At 35.8% G+C, this 18,855-nt stretch overlaps 1 protein-coding gene across 3 annotated transcripts in view; it reads right to left on the reverse strand.

Moving 5' to 3' along the window:
• The window catches only part of DCC (DCC netrin 1 receptor), a 1,178,115-nt gene that overhangs the window by 603,327 nt on the left and 555,933 nt on the right, over positions 1 to 18,855 (reverse strand). For all 3 annotated transcript variants that reach the window (XM_047697659.1, XM_047697658.1, XM_047697660.1), the window contains 2 exons: positions 12,632 to 12,782; positions 10,610 to 10,746 (listed from right to left, as the gene is read on the reverse strand). In XM_047697659.1, the coding sequence (XP_047553615.1) occupies positions 10,610 to 10,746; positions 12,632 to 12,782 (288 nt within the window). The remainder of the gene's footprint in view (positions 1 to 10,609; positions 10,747 to 12,631; positions 12,783 to 18,855) is intronic.

Genomic DNA, 18,855 nt, shown 5'->3' on the forward strand with positions numbered 1-18,855 from the left:
TACACGGAAGAGAGTGAAGAACTGGTGAGGAGAAAAACTCACTCACAGATATCTTCTTCTGAGGCCAGATTAAATTTATTATCATTTTATTATTGTTTTAAAAATCAAACAAAGAAAATGCCCCCGTCTGTGACTTTCCCTTCCGAAATCTATCTACACAATGACCCTGTGTCATCTTAATTCCCCAGGTATTTTGCAAGCTAAATTATTATTCCAAAGGAAACACAGTATTACGTGCACAATCCCCACATTTATCTGGCTAACCAACCTTTAAAAATCGCACACACGCACACACCCCCCACACACACAATCCCCCAGCTCATTTGAAATTTCTTTTGTTTTCATGCACTGTAAATTGGTGATAAAGTGTTATTACTGAGCATTTGGCAGTTGGATTCACTAACTACTTTTTGAATGTCAGTAAGAATATACCAAGGGAAAATTGAATTATATAATGTAATCACTTGGCTAATTATTTTCTTTGCTGGTCCTCTAAAGAAGCAATGGATGAGAACTCACAAACATCACATTTATTTTTCTTAGCAGGAGAGGAGCACTGGTCTGTGATTAAAGTGGCATCGTGTTGCTTCTTACAGAATGTGTAATGGGTCTGAACTGCAGGAATAAAAAAGCAGGTACACCCATTAACTGTAGTAAAAATCCCCTTTTAATTGGGTAGGCGGTTTCCGTAGAAATGTATACAGTAAGAAGCCATTACATATAAACCAAAGTAGTAGAGCTTTATTGCTGATAGCAGGAATTTCTTCACCTGAAGCTCTCCTTCCATCTCCAAATACAAGAAAAAACAAAAATTCAACCTTGGAGCCCTTTCTGTTTGCACATAGCATTTCCCAAACATGAGCCTGTTAGAGGTTCTAAGAAGTCCTGTGGTATGTACCTGTCTAACTCAACTTTGTTTTAACCAACATTTTCCAAATTTAGGTAACCCCAGATGATTTTTTGTTTTATCTTGTTTTTTGGTTTTTTTTTTTTTTCATTTTTTTAGGGAATACCTAATAATACACATACAGCTTGGGGAATGCTGGTCAGCAGAATGTTTAGCCTTCATCTTTACTAGAGGTCTCACTTGACTGCACAGTTGTTGCATCTTTAACTTCATCCATTTTATTCATACCAAACTTGCACCCAGAATGTGTTTTGCAAGGAATAACTATCAAAATATCACTATTGCTATTTAGAATAGCACAATTGCTATTATGATTGCATAGCAACAGCTTCTCTGAATAACAAGAATAAGGGTAAAATGAGAAAGAATGCTTGAGTCTGAGGATTGTGTACAAATTTTTTTTTTTTTTTTTTTTTTGGTCACAGGGAGGACTTAATGAGACTTTTTTTTTTTCTTCACATGCTGAAATTCGATACTCAGGATGAAAATCCAAATTGAATTCTGAGAGAGAAAAAATGTATATTTCTTACATGTTTCTTAAATGCTTAATTTGTACCAACTGGTATGCAAGACACTGGGGACATGACAATGACTAACATACAAAGCCTCCTCCCTGAGAAACTTCCCAACCAGCATGTTACATGTTAATCATGGATTTAAGCAAGAAATTATGGAAACTCAGGGAAGGAAGAGGAGTTGTCACATGGGTGTTTCTGATGTTAGATCCAATGATCAAAGATCATTGTGCATATGTGGCACAGAACTGGTTTAAAATATACAAAAAAATAAGTTTTTGTGAACTCAGAGGTTTTCACCCAGATAGCCAGTGACCTCAGTACTTTCTCTGTGTGGCATTCCATTTAACTCGTTCCTAAGAGAGTGGTATACTGTGCCCCACACACATATGCCCATAAAAAGCCATTACAAATCAATAATAAAAAGACAAATAATGAATTTAAAATGAGCAAAGGATCTGAAATGACATTTCTTCAAGAAAGATATACAAATGGTGAATAAATCCATGAAAAGATACTTAACATCATTAGTCACTTGGAAGATGCGAATCAAACTCACAATGAGATACCACTTCACACCCATGAGGCTAGTTAGAATAAAAAAAAAAGTTAGCTAATAACAAGTATTGATGAGGATGTAGAGAAATAGAAATACACATACATTGCTGGTAGGAATGTGAAATGGCTGAGTCTCTTTGGAAAATATCTGGTAGTTCCTCAAATGATTGAACATAGAATTACCATAGGACTCAGTGGTTCCATTCCTAGGTATATACTCAAGATAAATGAAAATATAGGTCCACATAAAAACTTGTAAATAAATGCTTATACAGAATCATTAATAGCAGACAAAAGTAGAGGCAATTCCATTGCCCATCATTGCCCTAATGAATAAATAAAACATGGTATATCAATATAATGAAAATATTATTTGCCCATAAGAAGAAATGAACTACTAATATACAGTACAATCTGGTTGAACCTTGAAAACATTATACTGAGCTAAAGAAACCAGTCACAAACACAACATACTCTATGATTCCATTTTTGTAAAATGTCCAAAATAGAAAAATCTACAGAGACAGAAAGTAGACTGGTGGTTGCTTAGCGGCATTGTAAGGTAGAGGGAAAAGGGAGAAGAGGAGGATGGGGGAATGACAGTTAAAGGGTACAAGGATTCCTTTGAGGTGATAAAAGTGTTCTAAAATTCGCTATGGTCTGATATGTTTGCAAACATCTGTGATTGTATTGAAACCAGTAAATTATACAGTTTAAATGTGAAGTTGTCTAGTGTGTGAACTATAGTGGTGGATAGTATCTCAATAAAGCTGTTTTACGGCATTAGGCAAGAAACTTACTGCACTTTCAATAAACATTTGTTGAGTAACTGATAAATCAACAAATGTATGTCGAACTTCAAATGCTTTACTTAAATAGAGTCTGCCATTGAAAGACAGGTTTTCGGGGCGCCTGGGTGGCTCAGTGGGTTAAGCCACTCCCTTCGGCTCAGGTCATGATCTCAGGGTCCTGGGATTGAGTCCCACATCGGGCTCTCTGCTCAGCAAGAAGCCTGCTTCCCTCTCTCTCTCTCTCTGCCTGCCTCTCCGTCTACTTGTGATCTCTCTCTGTCAAATAAATAAATAAATAAATAAAAATCTTAAAAAAAAAAAAAAAAAAGAAAGACAGGTTTTCAAGTTGGTACTTTTTGCCCTTAAGCACACTGCCACCAAGTGGTGGAAGGAGCTTTGGTCTTATGGTACAAATTTCAGGAGTATGGATACAGGTATATTCTGGTGGTTTCCTACTAAAATATACCAGATGATCCTAAAGATAAGTCCACACCTTACTGTGTAAATCAATCACTAAAATGATTATATCTGGACACATGAAATAATAAATCAGAAATAAAGGTCCTTGGAAAGTATAGAAAGAAATGTCATGCTTTGTTCTCCAGCCTTTCAAAATTGGCAAGCACAACTGATGCTAACTCTTGCTAACTCTAATTAAAACACTCCTGTCTACTTTAGTTTGACTCCTATAACAGTCAAATTCCTTCTGGGATAATGTATACTTCTGGTACCTCAGGACAACTTTGGCATAGCATGCCTTTTTGGGCATCTTTCCAACTGCATCTTTCCATCTTTCCAACAGAACTTCACTGTCAGCAGTTCTCCTCCTTCTAAACCACAGATGGTCAATTCACCTTGCTGAGACTGTTAGGGCTAATTAAAATCATAGCCTTAGAATGCTCTGAATTAGCACATAGCCTTCATCTTTCCCTCTGGAGCCTCTACTTTCTTTCTCATCTTTCTGAGAAAGAAGAAGAAAGTTAGATCCACAGCCATCTCAAGGATAAACACACACACACACACACACACAAAACTATTCAAACTGCTTTCTCCAATGAAAGACAGAAGGAGAGGAGAGATCCATGTAGTAGGTCTTTAAATAAATATCTGTGTAATCAATAAATAAATCCCATTACAAATTCAACTATTACTTTCACAGACAGTCTAACTGCAATTGTCATACCAAATCATTTTACACTAACAGCCCGGACATACCATGTTTCTTCTTCTAATACATATATGCATTCAACAGAATTTCCTAAACATCAGTTTGGGTAGAACTTTTGAATACTCTTATGATGGGTGTGATTTCAGATGAAAAAAGATTATAGTAAGAAATCAACATAGTTATAAGAAGGCACAGCAAATAGATGATTTTGATTTTTTTAAATTTAATTCTCCCTTATAGTATGCATTTTTATCATACATTTGGGATCATACCCCTACATGGAAAAAGAAAAAAAAAAACAAAACTCAACTAATTTCATTATGATCCATTTGGCAATTACCCTGTAAAAGATAATCAATACAAACCTACCTTAGGCACTGCTTTTATGGCTATAACCATTAAATGCATATGGGTGAGGGGGGGGGTCACTGCTAATAAAGGGCAATTATGTAGAGACATGAAATTTAAGGACTGTTACTTTGGGGGAAGCAGTGATGTAGTAAATTCAGGAGAACTCCATTCAAAGTTATACACTGTAATCGAGGAGTTAAAGATTATCTTTATTAATATATTTTATGGTAACTATTTTCTGTTTATAGCTAAGAACCCAAGCGAAAAACCCCACATGGGTGATTCAACAGCAAATTTGTAAAGGAGGCAACTGAACAACTTACTATAGGTGGATATGTCAGTTACTCTCCAAACAAAGGGATGGGTCAGTTCCCTGCTTGACCAATTATACATGCTTAGAAAGTATCAACACATCCAATACGTTTCGGTAAAAGAAAAAAAAAAAAAAGCAACACTATAGCATATACAAAAAATAAAAGGAGGCAAAGCCCTATCAATTTTTAATTATCATATTCCCTTCCGTTACTAGACACATCTGAGAGTTGATGGAGTATAAACATCTGTATGCTTGTTGTAGTAAACTGAATTTATAGAGCATATCTAAGAATTTAGTTTAAAAAAAAACAACAGAAAACATAACTTCTTCATAGTTAATGATGCATTTATTATTAAAATTGGGACAGACCATTCAGCATTATAAGATCTCAATGTTAGTAGTACCTTAATCCTATAAACTACTAAATAAGAAGCTGATGATACTAAAGAGAAAAAATAAACAATAGAACATTTAGACATTGAACTACACATAACCTAGTATATAAACAGAGAAATGGCCTTTGATTCATTGCTCTCATAGGAGGGATTTTTTTTTTTAAACATGCTTGGAAATTTGAGATTGTCAGTATTAACAATATGTAAGAAATGTTGGTAATATACTTCTCTATTGTAGCTTATGTCTCTATGAAACTAATCAAAACTCTTCTTAAGAGTATAATACACAGTATGTCTACTTTTTTTGTGGTTATATTCATCTGCTCAAGCTGCTGAAACAAAGTATCACCATAGACTGAGTGGCTTAGATAACAGCCTCCCTCTTTCCCAACTTTTCCTCAGCTCTTCTATTTCTTGTCTGTTTATCTCACTAGTCTTTGAAGTCAAGACTGGTGCCATATGCATCTTTCCATGCCCAAAGAGTGCCTGGCCAAGTACAGAAGATGCACTCCAGTGGTGGCTGCTATCAGTACGGATGCTGGGGTTCAGTTGTGACTCTGGGCTTAGAAACTATACTTGGTCAACTCATTATATACCCAGCCATCTTTTTTATTATTCTTAAGCATTTTCAGAAGACAGTGAGCTTCTCATGGGGTTTTCCTATCCCACTACATTACAAAATGATAGTTTTTAATGGGGTTTTTAACTTCTTCTATAAATCTTAGTCTGCTGTCTTAACTTGCTTTTAAGATGATTTTTCTAAAACTTTCTAAATAGATTGGTCTATTATCTACTTGTCAAATAAGTACATTATGTAATGGCTGAGGTAACCATATGCATATAAAGTAATATGGGATGGGGTTATGAAGAGAAATTTTCTTAGAAATAAGGACTATATGTGCATTTTATACATATATGGTATGTATATGCATTACACATATATGTACATGTATGTACATGTGTATGTATATATACTATAGATATTAAAATATAATTTAATATTCTGAATCCACTGCCATTGGACTTAAAGAACATAACCTGTGTGAGCTGGACGTGTTCTCGGTCAGTAGAGAGCCATTCTGAACACACTGCAGGAGGGAGACCCATGGATCCCTGTCCCATAAGAAGAAGCCTCAGGCAGACAAAACACCTGCCTCAAGGGACTTCTCTTTAGAGTTGTTTTCTGGGGATAAATATAAACTCAAAACCACATGAAGTGATATGTACTACTCATGGGAGAGGGGGGAAAAGATACGGAGAATTCTTAGATTTGGTTACGGGTTTTCAATTATGTGCCAAGAACAGACCTAGCAGACTTATTTGTGTCTATGAAGCCAGATTGTACCAATTCTAGCCAAGATTTCTCTAGAAATGAGAGAGAACCTACACACTAAGGTAAACTTTTAATAGTAGATTGCGTATATGGCTGCAGACTGCTTTTAAAAGAATTCTGGAATCTAGAAAGTTCAAACTGTTTTCATTTTGTCACCAGTGCTAGACTTAATGGCTTCTTCTCAAGAGTGAACTTTCCACCCATCTTCTGTGTGCGCATAGGCTAAGGAAAAGTTTGTCCAAGGCTGGGCACTTCCTTGGTCAAATATCAAAAGTTTTTTTAAAGAATGCATTTTGGGATGCCTGGGTAGATCAGCGGGTGGAATGTCTGCCTTCAGCTCAGGTCATGATCCCGGAGTCCTGGGATCAAGTCCCACATCACGCTCCCTGCTCAGTGGGTAGCCTGCTTCTCCCTCTCTTCCCTGCTCCTGTCCTCTCTCACTATCTCTGTCTCTCTCCCTTCAATAAATCAATTAAAAAAAAATCTTTTAAAAAAACCCAAATCTACTAATTTATTTATAGTTCATGTACTTTAGACAAGCTGTCCTTAATTTTTCTATTAAAATTTCCCCATTTAATTATTATGGAAATGTCAATATTCATTTTATAGTGTAAAGGCTTTAAATTACATTTAATGTTTATTAACTCTGAAACTCTTGAGGAAAACCACAGAATTTCTCTTGTTGTATATAAAATGGTATCATGCTTGAGAAGTCTGTTAGTTCATGCAGGTTCACATTCAAAGCCAGTCTAAGTGCAAGAAAGGACCATGATTTGAAAGGCAAAAGAAAAGTCTGATAAAATGCATGCTTGAAACTTTTAAGCACAAGCTTGGATTTCTTGTGGGATTTTATCTTATGAAGAATCTACAATAGGTTAAATTCTTAAAACTGATGAAAACTATTTAAATAACACTGATAATCAATCTCTTTTCTCCCCATCCTTTTTTTCAAAGATTTTATTTATTTTAAAGACTTTATTCATTTTTATATAAATATTTATTTATTTGTTTGTTTGTTATTTTATTTAGAGAGAGAGAACTCACAAGTGGGGGGGAGAGGTTGAGGGGAAGGGAAAAGCAGGCTCCCCAGTGAGCAGGAAGCCAGACGGGGCTCTATCCCAGGACCCTGAGATCATGACCTGAGTCAAGAACAGATGTTTAACCAACTGAGCCGCCCAGGCACCCCATCCCCATCCTTTTAAAAAAGGTTTTATTTAACTATATGACAGAGAGAGAGAGAGCACAAGTAGGGCGAGCAGCAGGCAGAGGGAGAGGGAAAAGCAGACTCCACTCTGCGTGGGGGACCCTGATGTGGCGCTCGTTCCCAGGACCCTGGGATCACGACCTGAGCAGAAGGCAGACACTTAACCAACTGAGCCACCCAAGGCGCCCTCCTCCAGCCGCCATCCCCAACTTTTTAAGTAAAAGTAATAAATTCCATTTTCCATTATTTAAACTCAGTCTTGCAGGATGAACTTAACTTTATATTAGAATAGTCAAAGGCTGTATCAAAAATTTTATTACACTAACATTCATTTTAAAGCCTGGGTAGAACAGTTAAAACAGTATTATGATCATTTCCTGAATTCAATCATGTCTTTTATAATAGTCACAGATCATACTAGGTATGTGGAAGATCTTTAGAATGTATACCCAGTTACCAAGAGAATTACCAAGACATAAACACAACTCTATTTTTTTAAATTAATAATGCTTCTAATTTATACATTCAATATGTAATCTATAATGAAATTGTTGGAAATTGGGTGATTCATTTATACTAAAAATGTGAGTCTAACAGCAACAAAGCCAGCAGCTACATAGAAAAATACTCAGTACCCTATATAAAATGTAAAATAAAAACAAAAAAAACCCCAGAAATAACAAAATATATACACACAGAGCCTATACAGCATAGTTATTACTCCTCTTACATTGAGTTCCTATAAATCAATAAAATAAAGGTGAATATTTTAATAAATGTATAAAGGTCAAAAGCATTGATAGCTAACTTACAAAGTATAAAATGCAAATGTCCAGTAAAATTATAAAAATAAATCCAAATTTAATAAAGGTGCAATTTAGAACAAAGAGAGTCCATTTTAAAAAAATGTTAGGCAAATATTGGTAGAGAGAAATGTATTTTTTTTAATCACACATTTAAAAGGGAGGGAGCATGAGTGACGGAGAGAGGCAGAGAGAGAGGGAGAAGCAGACTCCCCGCTGAGCAGGGAGCCCAGTGCAGGGCTGGATCCCAGGACCCTGGGATCATGACCTGAGCCAAAGGCAGATGCTTAACACACTGAGCCACCCAGGTGCCCTGAGAGAAATGTAGCTTTTGGAGAGAGGTAATTCTTGCACTGCTGGTGTGAGTATAAACATTGTTGTGATACTTTTCCTTAGCCTATAAGCAAATAAATGACAAAGATACGGAATAATCATCTCAGCATTTTTGTTGTCTGTGTGTGCTTTTTTAAACAGAACTTGGAGACAAGACAATACTCAACAATAAAGAACTGGAGAGCACACACATGCACACAGAACATATAGGAGAAGATGCTGTGCATGTCAATGTATGCGTGTGTATGGATATTCCTACATATATTTCTGGCTACGTTACTCAGAAATCATAATTTATATACAATAAACTTAGCTATCAATGAGGCATCATGCATCTAAATATTGTATAATAATCTGGTATGAAACTTGACCTCATTTATTTGCAATTAGAAGTTTACCCTTGATCACTATAAATTCTAGGTAATTCTATAACTGCATTTGCCTTATGATCAGTAGTATACTTTACAAAATAATTTCTATATAGTCATTCTGTGTTGCTATACTTTGATGTTACAAATGTAAAAGTTCTTTGTTTCACCAAAAACTTCCATATAAAATGACAATTTTAAATTGTTGCCATTTTAAAGACAAGCTATTTTAGTTAGAATAATGCCACCTCTAAAACCAAAGAATTAAAGTCCTTTGCCTATTCTTAGTTTAATATTTATGGTTTGATCAAAGAACAAACAACTCCATTGTCTCACCCATCACATGCATTATTACCCTATCTGAAGATGAAAGCATTTTCTGAAAAAACTTTAAAGCCAAAAAGTAAAAAGGAGACCATAAGATTATTATGGTACAGGTTAGCAGATATAATCAGCATACCATACCTTTCCATTTCTACTGAATAACTTTTAAAGAGCCTATGATTTTTCCTGTACTCTTTACAAGGTAAAAAGATTTATTCCAGAGGAAAAAATCCAAAGACTAATAAATAATTTTTTTGTTGCTGTTACACGAAAAAGCCACTGGAATGCAAATAGTAAAGCACTTTCTCCAAATTACAGGATTCAAATTAAACTGACTAAAAAAAAATTCTGGGGTAATGATAAGATACGTGTTTGAGTACCCACCATGTATAACCATTATTAATTTACAATGATACATAGTGACCCTTCCTTTCTGAATCATACGTACCTTCCACGCCCCTTAACTTTTTAAAATTAGATTCTTTCTATGTGTTTTCCTTAGATATGTTTGATTTTATTGCTTAACCTTCAGCATAACATCTACAGTATTTCCATATTAACAAAACAATCTTACCAAAACATTTGAATTTAATGTCAGGAACCCTGTCATCTTAAATGATATCAGACTTTCCCACTCAACTGAACATCGTTTCTACAATTTCTCTCATTCATTCCTTCATTTATTTTCCCCAGATAAAATACTTGGGAGTATGGGACGCCTGGGTGGCTCAGTGGGTTGGGCCGCTGCCTTCGGCTCAGGTCATGATCCCGGCGTCCTGGGATCGAGTCCCACATCGGGCTCCTTGTTCTGTGGGGAGCCTGCTTCTCCCTCTGCCTCTGCCTGCCACTCTGTCTGCCTGTGCTCGCTCTCTCTCTCTCTCTCTGACAAATAAATAAATAAAATCTTAAAAAAAAATACTTGGGAGTCTCTCATTTGTTATTAAACTCATTTGCTGTTTAACACATTTGTTAAATAATAATTTTTCATAGGTTTCAGTTGTATCAATGGAATAGTTAGACTAAAGAGTGATGCATCTAGATTTTAGTCAATGAGCAATATTCAAACACTGCTTTTATCCCCTATGTAATTAATCAAAGTAGAGTAAGGACATGTAAGGAATATTTCAACTTTGTAATTTCATACTAACAAATACAGGAGGCAATTCAGGGATAAGCATTTAAAGTGTCACGGTGATGTACTTTGAAAAGGACAGTGTAAACTAATCTCGAGCCACTGACTTACCCAAGACTGTGAGCTCTGCAGAGGCACTAATATTCTCATTTTTATATGTAACAACACAGGTGTAAGTTCCACTATCATCATCTGTCACATTGGAGATAAGCAGGTTGCTTCCACCCAATAGGGAATACTTTTTGGACCTGTAAGACACAGGCATATAAAATTAGAGATTAGATTAATGTACTAATATATATGTGTATATCAGGCAAGGTACTCAGAGGTTTAAATAAACTTTACAAAATCTGATTATAAAATTAGAAATAAACTATTTTGGAGGGCTTGGTAACACCACATTTATTGATCAAAAATCCATCCAAAATAAACACCTCCCACTGGAAGTCTTTGTGCAGTGATCAAAGAAATTAAATAGATTAAACTTGGAACCAAGCTTAGTACTGAAAAGAAATTTACAGATATTCTGGTGCAATTCTCTCATTTTGGATCTGAGGACCACCAGCTCCAGGGAAGTGATTCCCCACAGTGGAAGTCAATGTCTTGTGTCCTGACATCTGATTTAGTAACATTTGTATAAGACCACATTTCATACTGTACCAAGAATATCTGGCTACATTCAGAGGACATGTTTTGACATGCTAAAGCTGCAACCAGGTTTCTCACATGCTTTAATATTCTCAGAAGAATAGTGACACCATACCATATAGTGTTGTTATACAAATATAGAGGGGAAATGAAATTTAAAGATTTAAGTTATTGTCTGTGAACCTCTCTCATCACAGAAAACAAATGTGTTAAAAAGGAGTACACCAGACCTCCAAATCAATGAAATTAATTTCTTAAGTGAAATCCATTTAATCAAAATGTTTCAGACTGTGTTCCATTATATTAAGAGTTTACTTTCTCAACTATGCCTTAAGATGAACTTCTAATAATTCAAAGCCAGCCATGTTCTCCTTTTGCCTTATCTTAAATAATTTGTTACATCTGCAGTGTGAAAGACAAAATTGGAGCTGAAAAAGTTGCACAGACCCTATACTGACATGCTATGTATTTCAATTCAGAAAACTTTAATTTCTTGGGGTGCCAGCTGGTTCAGTCTGTTAAGCATCTGCCTTCAGCTCAGGTCATGATCCCAGGCCCTGGGATCGAACCCTGCTTTTGGCTCTCTGCTCAGCGGGGACCCTGCTTCTCCCTCTCCCTCTGCCTGCTGCTCTGCCTACTTGTGCTTTCTCTCTGTCAAATAAATAAATAAAATCTTAAAAAAAAAAGCTTTAATTCCTTTTTTTTTTTTTTAAGATTTTATTCATTTATTTGACAGAGATCACAAGTAGGCAGAGAGGAAGGCAGACTCCCTTCTGTCGGGAAGGGGAGGAAGCAGGCTCCCTGCTGAGAAGAAAGCCCATGCGGGGCTCAATCCCAGGACCCTGGGATCATGACCTGAGCTAAAGGCAGAGGTTTTAACCCACTGAGCCACCCAGGCACCCCTTTTAAATTTTTCACTTTTTTTTAAAATTACTTTCTTTTTTTTAAGGTTGTTTTTTGGTTTTTGGTTTTTTGTTTTTTGTTTTTTAATTTTATTTGAGAGAGAGAGCAGGAGAAGTGGACAATAAGAGGCAGAAGCAGACTCTCTGATGAGCAGGGAACCCAATGTGGGACTCGATCCTGGGACTCCAGGATCATGACTTGAGCCGAAGGCAGTCACTTAACCAACTAAGCCACCTAGGTGCCTGAGAAAGCTTTAATTTCTTAATAAATATTTTATTCTCTATTATACTTCCTTAAGATGATACCCTCCAAGTTTCTTTGCTGCATAGTTTTTGGACAGGGAGTTTTCAACAGCAACGCTGGCTTTCTAAATTTCTTTTTTGAATTGATCCCATAGATTTTGACTCTGTTCCCCATCTCTTTATCCTATTGGGTAAATGTCTTTCATATATTATATAATGTCAAGGAATATGGGAGGAAATTAAGTATCATCAAAAACTCTAGTATTTCTAGGTACCTATATCAAATTAGAGAAGGGGAAACAGTGACATATACTTCACAAAAGTCTTCAATTTGTGATACCTGAGTTGGATGACTTCCTCTCCTCGTAACCAGGTAAAACTTGGGGGAGGATAGCCAGAAACACAACACTCCAGGATGGCATCTTTTCCTTCAATGGCTATCACATTGGATGGTCTTTGCAGAAAATATAGTTGCCTATGCAGTCCTGGGTCTGTGGAAAGAAAACACAAAATCACATCTTTTATGAAAAACACTGTAAAGATAAATGATGTAGCTTGAACCATTTTTTTTCCCCTTAATAAGACATGCTGATACAGAAGGAAAGAAAAACTGGAAAGTTACCAGTGAAATTTATCAACTAGATTCTTAAAAGGTTTTTCCATCCCTAGTTTCTAGGATCATGATAGAATATTCTTAACTGTTGATGACACCATGGCATAAGGCAACAGGCAGAAGCTTGTGACAAGTCACTCATGAAGGCTCCCGGACTTGTGGACTACTCATTAGAGAACAAGACAATGCGATCAGTAATTTTTCTAAACATTATCTTCTGGAACTTTTTGGTACGTTCAATTTGTCTGCCTCTAATATCTATTCCACTCCCTTCTGCTTTGTCTATTAAATCTGTGGCTATTAGAAATGTGATAAATAACATACAAGGATTAAGTAGGTAGAGTGTAGAAGGTTCTGGGGAAAAAAAAAAAAAAAACCCTGTGGTCTTCAGAATACATTAAATTAAATCTTACATTAAATTTTGTTTTGTATACAGTTAAGTTAGGCTGTTTCTAAGCCTTCTGTTTATTTTTTTAATTTTTAACAACATTGTAGAGAGTTTGTCCCTAAGCTGAGACTGTGAGTAGATGAAAAGCTCCTGTATCCTCCTACTTCACCCAATGCGTTTTCTAGTTCTATATAACCAACATTATTCATTCTACTTTTTTATTTTTTTAAATTTATTTGTTCATTCATTTATTTATTTCACAAAGAGAGAGCAAGTGAGTTGGGGTGCGGTGGGGGAGGAGAGCGGGGAAGAGTTAGAGAGAGAATCCCAAGCAAGCTTCATGCTCAGTGCAGAGCCCAACCATGGGGCTCCATCTCACGATCCTGAGATCATGAACTGAGCAAAATCAAGAGCTGGATGCTTAAACAACTGAGTTATCCAGGCACCCAACATAATTCATTTTTACTAGCAGGCACTGAAATAGTGTCTTTTCAACCTAAAGACTACTCATTCCATTCACCTTAGAGCTCATTTGTTTCAAAGTTACTAAAGTTATATCAGATGTAATAAGAAAAAAAATTACAAAATCTTAGCACAGTCAAGGTAAAACTCTGTGAGGGTTAAGAGCTTCTCTTCCACCTCCCATATATTTCACTCCTAAAGCCTGGGACACACCAACAGCAGTCCAGCGTCAGGTGAGTTTGGAGGAAATCCTCTGAGCCATGGTGATATCTCTGACCTGTTTGCTGACTAAACTGCTATCATTCAAAGTTCACTTAAGATAAGATGCTATATTTCCACATCCCTATTAAAATCTGCATCCCTCTATGGAGGTTTGATTTAGGCTTTTTTCAGCTTAATGCATTAAATGGAATTAACATGTAATCTGTCATTTTTTAAATGCAAAGTACAATCTTGAAGAAAAGAAATGAGGCCATGAAATCTTGAAAACTAGTTTTGGGGTGGACAGAGAATTGCCAAGGAAAATTAGATCCAACTGTCATAGTGGGAGCCATAGAGGAGCAGAGAGGAAGTAAGGTCGATCTGGGATACCTTTTAACCCTGCTGTTAATCCTCGTTGGCCTGACCCAACTCCACACAGCTTGATTCTAGGTTAATAAAACAATTCTCCAGTTAATGGTTGGAATGGTAATTGTCATCCAAAATGTGGAGAAAGACAAATTCACACTTTCTCGGTCTTCTCACATCTCTTTCTGGTTGTTACAGCAACAAAAATAAATACTCTTCACAATGAAAATATTGAAAGAATTTTTGAAATGTGTTAATCCTTATTAAGCCAATATTGTAGGAAAAAGTGTCTCAAACTTAAAAAAAAAATTGCTGGTGGTATGTGACATTTCCCTTTTTGAGAGTGACTTTTCAAATCAAATAAGAATAGTTTGAAGGATAATGTTGCTTATCAATAAATTTCCTGAAATGAAGAGTTCCCAAAATCTATAGCTATCTTCACAATGGAGTGTTATCTATTTGTATGCTTTACTTCTACCACCTGTTCTCAGCAGAATGTTTCAGCTGCATATATTGCATAATACTATACTATTCTACACACACACACACACTAAAATAATACTAGCCAAACATTAAGTAAGATCTACTTAATTTGATCTTATGGCTAAAAGGAAATTTACCTGGGGCCTATGTCCAATACTACTTATTTATCCATAAAAGAGCCAATAATTCAATCAACTATCACACTTTCTTTTATTAGAAAACAAAATCAGTGCAAGTATTTTTGCTTGTTATTTTTTTATTTTAATTTACTAAAAAATTGACAAGTAGGGAGTTTCCATATACCAGTTCCCCATCCCCTGAAATTGTTTTCCTTGTGATTAGCATAGGGAATGATTAGATGAGGGTGGTGCATTTGTTACAATTAATTAAGTGATATTGGTACATTATTAGAAACTAAAGTCAATAGTGTACATTAGGTTCACTCTTTGTGTTATATAGTTGCATGGGTTTTGAAAAATGCACAATGTCGTGTGTTCAGCATTACACTCTCATATAGTTTCACCACCCTTAAAATCCCCTAAGCTTTACCTATTCATCACTCCAGCACCACGCCTAACTCAAAGCCCAGGAAATTACTGGTTTCTCTACTATTTCTATAAGTGCACATTTTCCTATAGCTGGAAATAAAGGATACTCCTATAGCATATCCTATAGTTAGAATTATACAATATATCATCTTCTGATAATGATTTATCTCACTTAGTAATATGCCTTTAGGTTCCCTCTATGTCTTGGGGGGGTTCAGTTGTTCATTTGCTCTTCTTGCTGGATAGTATTCCCTTATATGGATATACCACAGTTTATTTATCCATTCACCTATGGAAGGATACCTTTATTACTTGGTGATTCTGAACAAATGTGCTGTTAAGTGTCCTTGTGCAGATTTTTTTCTGGTCATAATTTTTCAACTCAATTGGGTAAGTATCTTGGAGAGCAAAACTATGTTTCCTTTATAAGAAACTCCCAAATGGTCTTCCAAAGTACCTTTGCAATTTTGAATTCCCAAGAGCAATGAATGTCCTGTTACTCCTCATTCTCCTAAGCATTTGGTATGGCCATTTTTCTTAGATTTTAGCCATTTTATTTTATTTATTTTTTTAAGATTTTATTTATTTATTTGACAGACAGAGATCACAAGTAGGCAGAGAGGCAGGCAGAGAGAGAGAGGAGGAAGGAGGCTCCCTGCCGAGCAGAGAGCCCCACATGGGGTTCAATCCCAGGACCCTGTGATCATGACCCGAGCTGAAAGCGGAGGCTTTAACCCACTGAGCCACCCAGGAGTCCCTGGATTTTAGCCATTTTAATAGGTGTCTAGCATTATAACTGTTCTAACTTGCGATTCCCCAATGACACACAATCTTGAGCATACTTTGTATGCTTGGTTTCCATCTTTTAGACCCTTTTCAATAAGGTGTCTGTTCAGATATTTGCCTATTTTTTTTAACGGATATGTTTTCTTATCATTGAGTTTCTGGTGCTCGTATATTTTGCATACACATCCTTTATCAGATGTGTGTTTTGCAAATACTTGTCTGTAGCTTGTTTTTACTTTTTCTTAACATTGTCTTTTGCAGAGCAAAAATTATTAATATCACAACTTACCAATTTTTCCTTTCATGGATTATTTTAAAGGTCTAAAAATTCATTGTCAAACCTAAGACCACCTGGATTTTCTCCTCTGTTATCTTCTAGAAGTTTTTATAGTTTTATGTTTTATGTTGAGGTCTATGATCCACTTTGAGTTAATTTCTTTAGAAAAGAACTTCTGTGACTAGAGGTTTGTTTTGTTTTGTTTTGCTGCATATGAATGTCCAATTGTTCCAGCACCATTTGTTGGAAAGGCTATCCTTTCTCCATTAACATGATTTTTTCCCTTTGTGAAAGATCAGTTGACCATCTAAGTGGGTGTATTTCTGGGTGCCCTATTTTGTTCCATGGAGCTCTTTGACTATTATTTTGCCGATATCATAGAATCTTTACTGTTGTAGCTTTCTAATGAGTTTTGATGTCAGGCAGTGTACATCCTCTGACTTTATTCTTCGATATTATTCTCACCTTTCCAGGTCTCCTGTCTTCCCATAAATACTTTCAAATCAATTTATGAAGATACACAAAATAACTTTAACTCACTGGGATTTTGTCTTTATCTTAAAATATCAGTAGTTCAGGCATCACTGGGCTCATATTGCCACAGAATAACCATTGGCTATTACTTTTTTAGACAGAGCATATATATTCCAGACAACTTCAACTTCTGCCTGGCCCATTTCAGCTATGTTTACTATCTTTGTAGCTTCATTGGAGGCATTAGGGTTTGTGGCCTGATGATAGGTATAAAAATGTCAGCTATTGGCAGAGAAAGTTGGTCTTATTTCTCCAAAGATAATTCTCTATAAATATATAACCTCATAAAGTCTAATATTATGGAAGTTCCCAAGAAAGCTAATAGAAATTTTCTTTAAAAGTAAGTAGTTTATATGTTTCACAACATTGTGATGGATTAAATAAGCTCACAAATTGAGTTCCTCTAATCCAGAATGGAGGGTCTAGTTCCTCAGGATTTAAATCTGGCCTGACCCTGTGTTGTGCTTTGGCGGCGGGGGGGGGGGGGGGGGGGGGGTCATACTGTATGAGCTCTGGAGTCAAGACCTCAAGAGGTCTTACAGTTTCTGTCATGACTCTTTCTGAGACCAGCATCTTAGTCTAGTGGACCTGAAGGCACATGGAGGATAAATGAGTCCCCCAAACCAAAACCAGCACCAATTGACAGACATGTGACTAAGGCCATCTTGAACCTTCCACTTCAGCCAAACATACACAAAGGGAGTCAAGTGAAACCAACAGAGTAACTGCTGAGATACACTGCAGGATTATAAGAGAGAATAAATTATTTCAAGTCACTAAATTTTGGAGTATTTTCTTATGTAGCAATAGCTATTTGCCTTATTTTTCTTCCTTAAAAAGGTGGTTCTATTTTAAGAGGCGTGTCAAAAAAGTAGATTTATGTTTTAAAAGAGGAGGGATAGAGATATAATTGCCAAGGTTATCTTTGTATGACAGAATCATGAGTGGTTTTTATTTACATCTTTGGATTTTTCTCTATTTTCAAAGGTTTTTATAAAAACATTATTTTTAGAGTAGGGAGTTCTGTTAAATTCTAATGTTGCAAGGTGAAGGATAATTATACAAGGAACAAAGAAATTATAAAAATGAATGATTAAAATACAAGACATATATTTAAGAACAGATGAATGTTTTCTCTCTAAGCTCTAAAATGGTATAAATGGAAAAGCCCTAAAAAGAGCAAACTTGAAATTCTAGGTCATGACTCTTTTGTTGACTAAATTGATTTTAATGCGACTATGATGGAATTAGGAAATATAGAAATCAGTTTTGTTCTTGCTATATGGGCATTGACTATTCAGATCCAAATGAAATTGTTCAGCTGAACATGGCAATTTTTTCCAGTTAATTAATGAGTATGATTTCATCTCAGGAAATGGCATTAGAATACCAGTTTGCAATACTCTATTTCATAAACTGGGTAAGTATACAAATGGTCATTTTAAATTTATTCATTAAACTACACACGTTTCATATGCTTTTATTAATGTGCTATATGTTTTAAAATAAAAAGGGGAAGGAAATGCCAGGGCAGACTTGAGAAAACGTATTTGGCAATAGCTTTAAAATCGAACCAGCAAAAATGGATAGTTTTTCCTCTGTCAATTTTTTTTTAATTAAAAACCAAAAAAAAAAAAAAAAAAAGCAGACCTCCTTCATATGATGTTCACAGAAGTGAATGCAAAAAAAATCATACAACAGTTTTTCTAAATTGATTACAACGAGTCAGATTTGCTTAGACTAAGAGTCAGTTTAGCTACTTCCTTTTGTGGGGTGGGGAATATCAGCAGGCTTCTCCATCTGACCTGATTTCATCGTCATCCTGGTGGCAAAAAAAGCTAACCTCAGAGAGCAAGAGGGTATAGTATGTAACTAGAGGGAAAAGAGTCCTTACAGGGATACTGAT

The sequence above is a fragment of the Lutra lutra genome, chromosome 12 (assembly GCF_902655055.1).
Source record: "Lutra lutra chromosome 12, mLutLut1.2, whole genome shotgun sequence".
In the NCBI taxonomy this organism is placed as follows: Eukaryota; Metazoa; Chordata; class Mammalia; order Carnivora; family Mustelidae; genus Lutra; species Lutra lutra.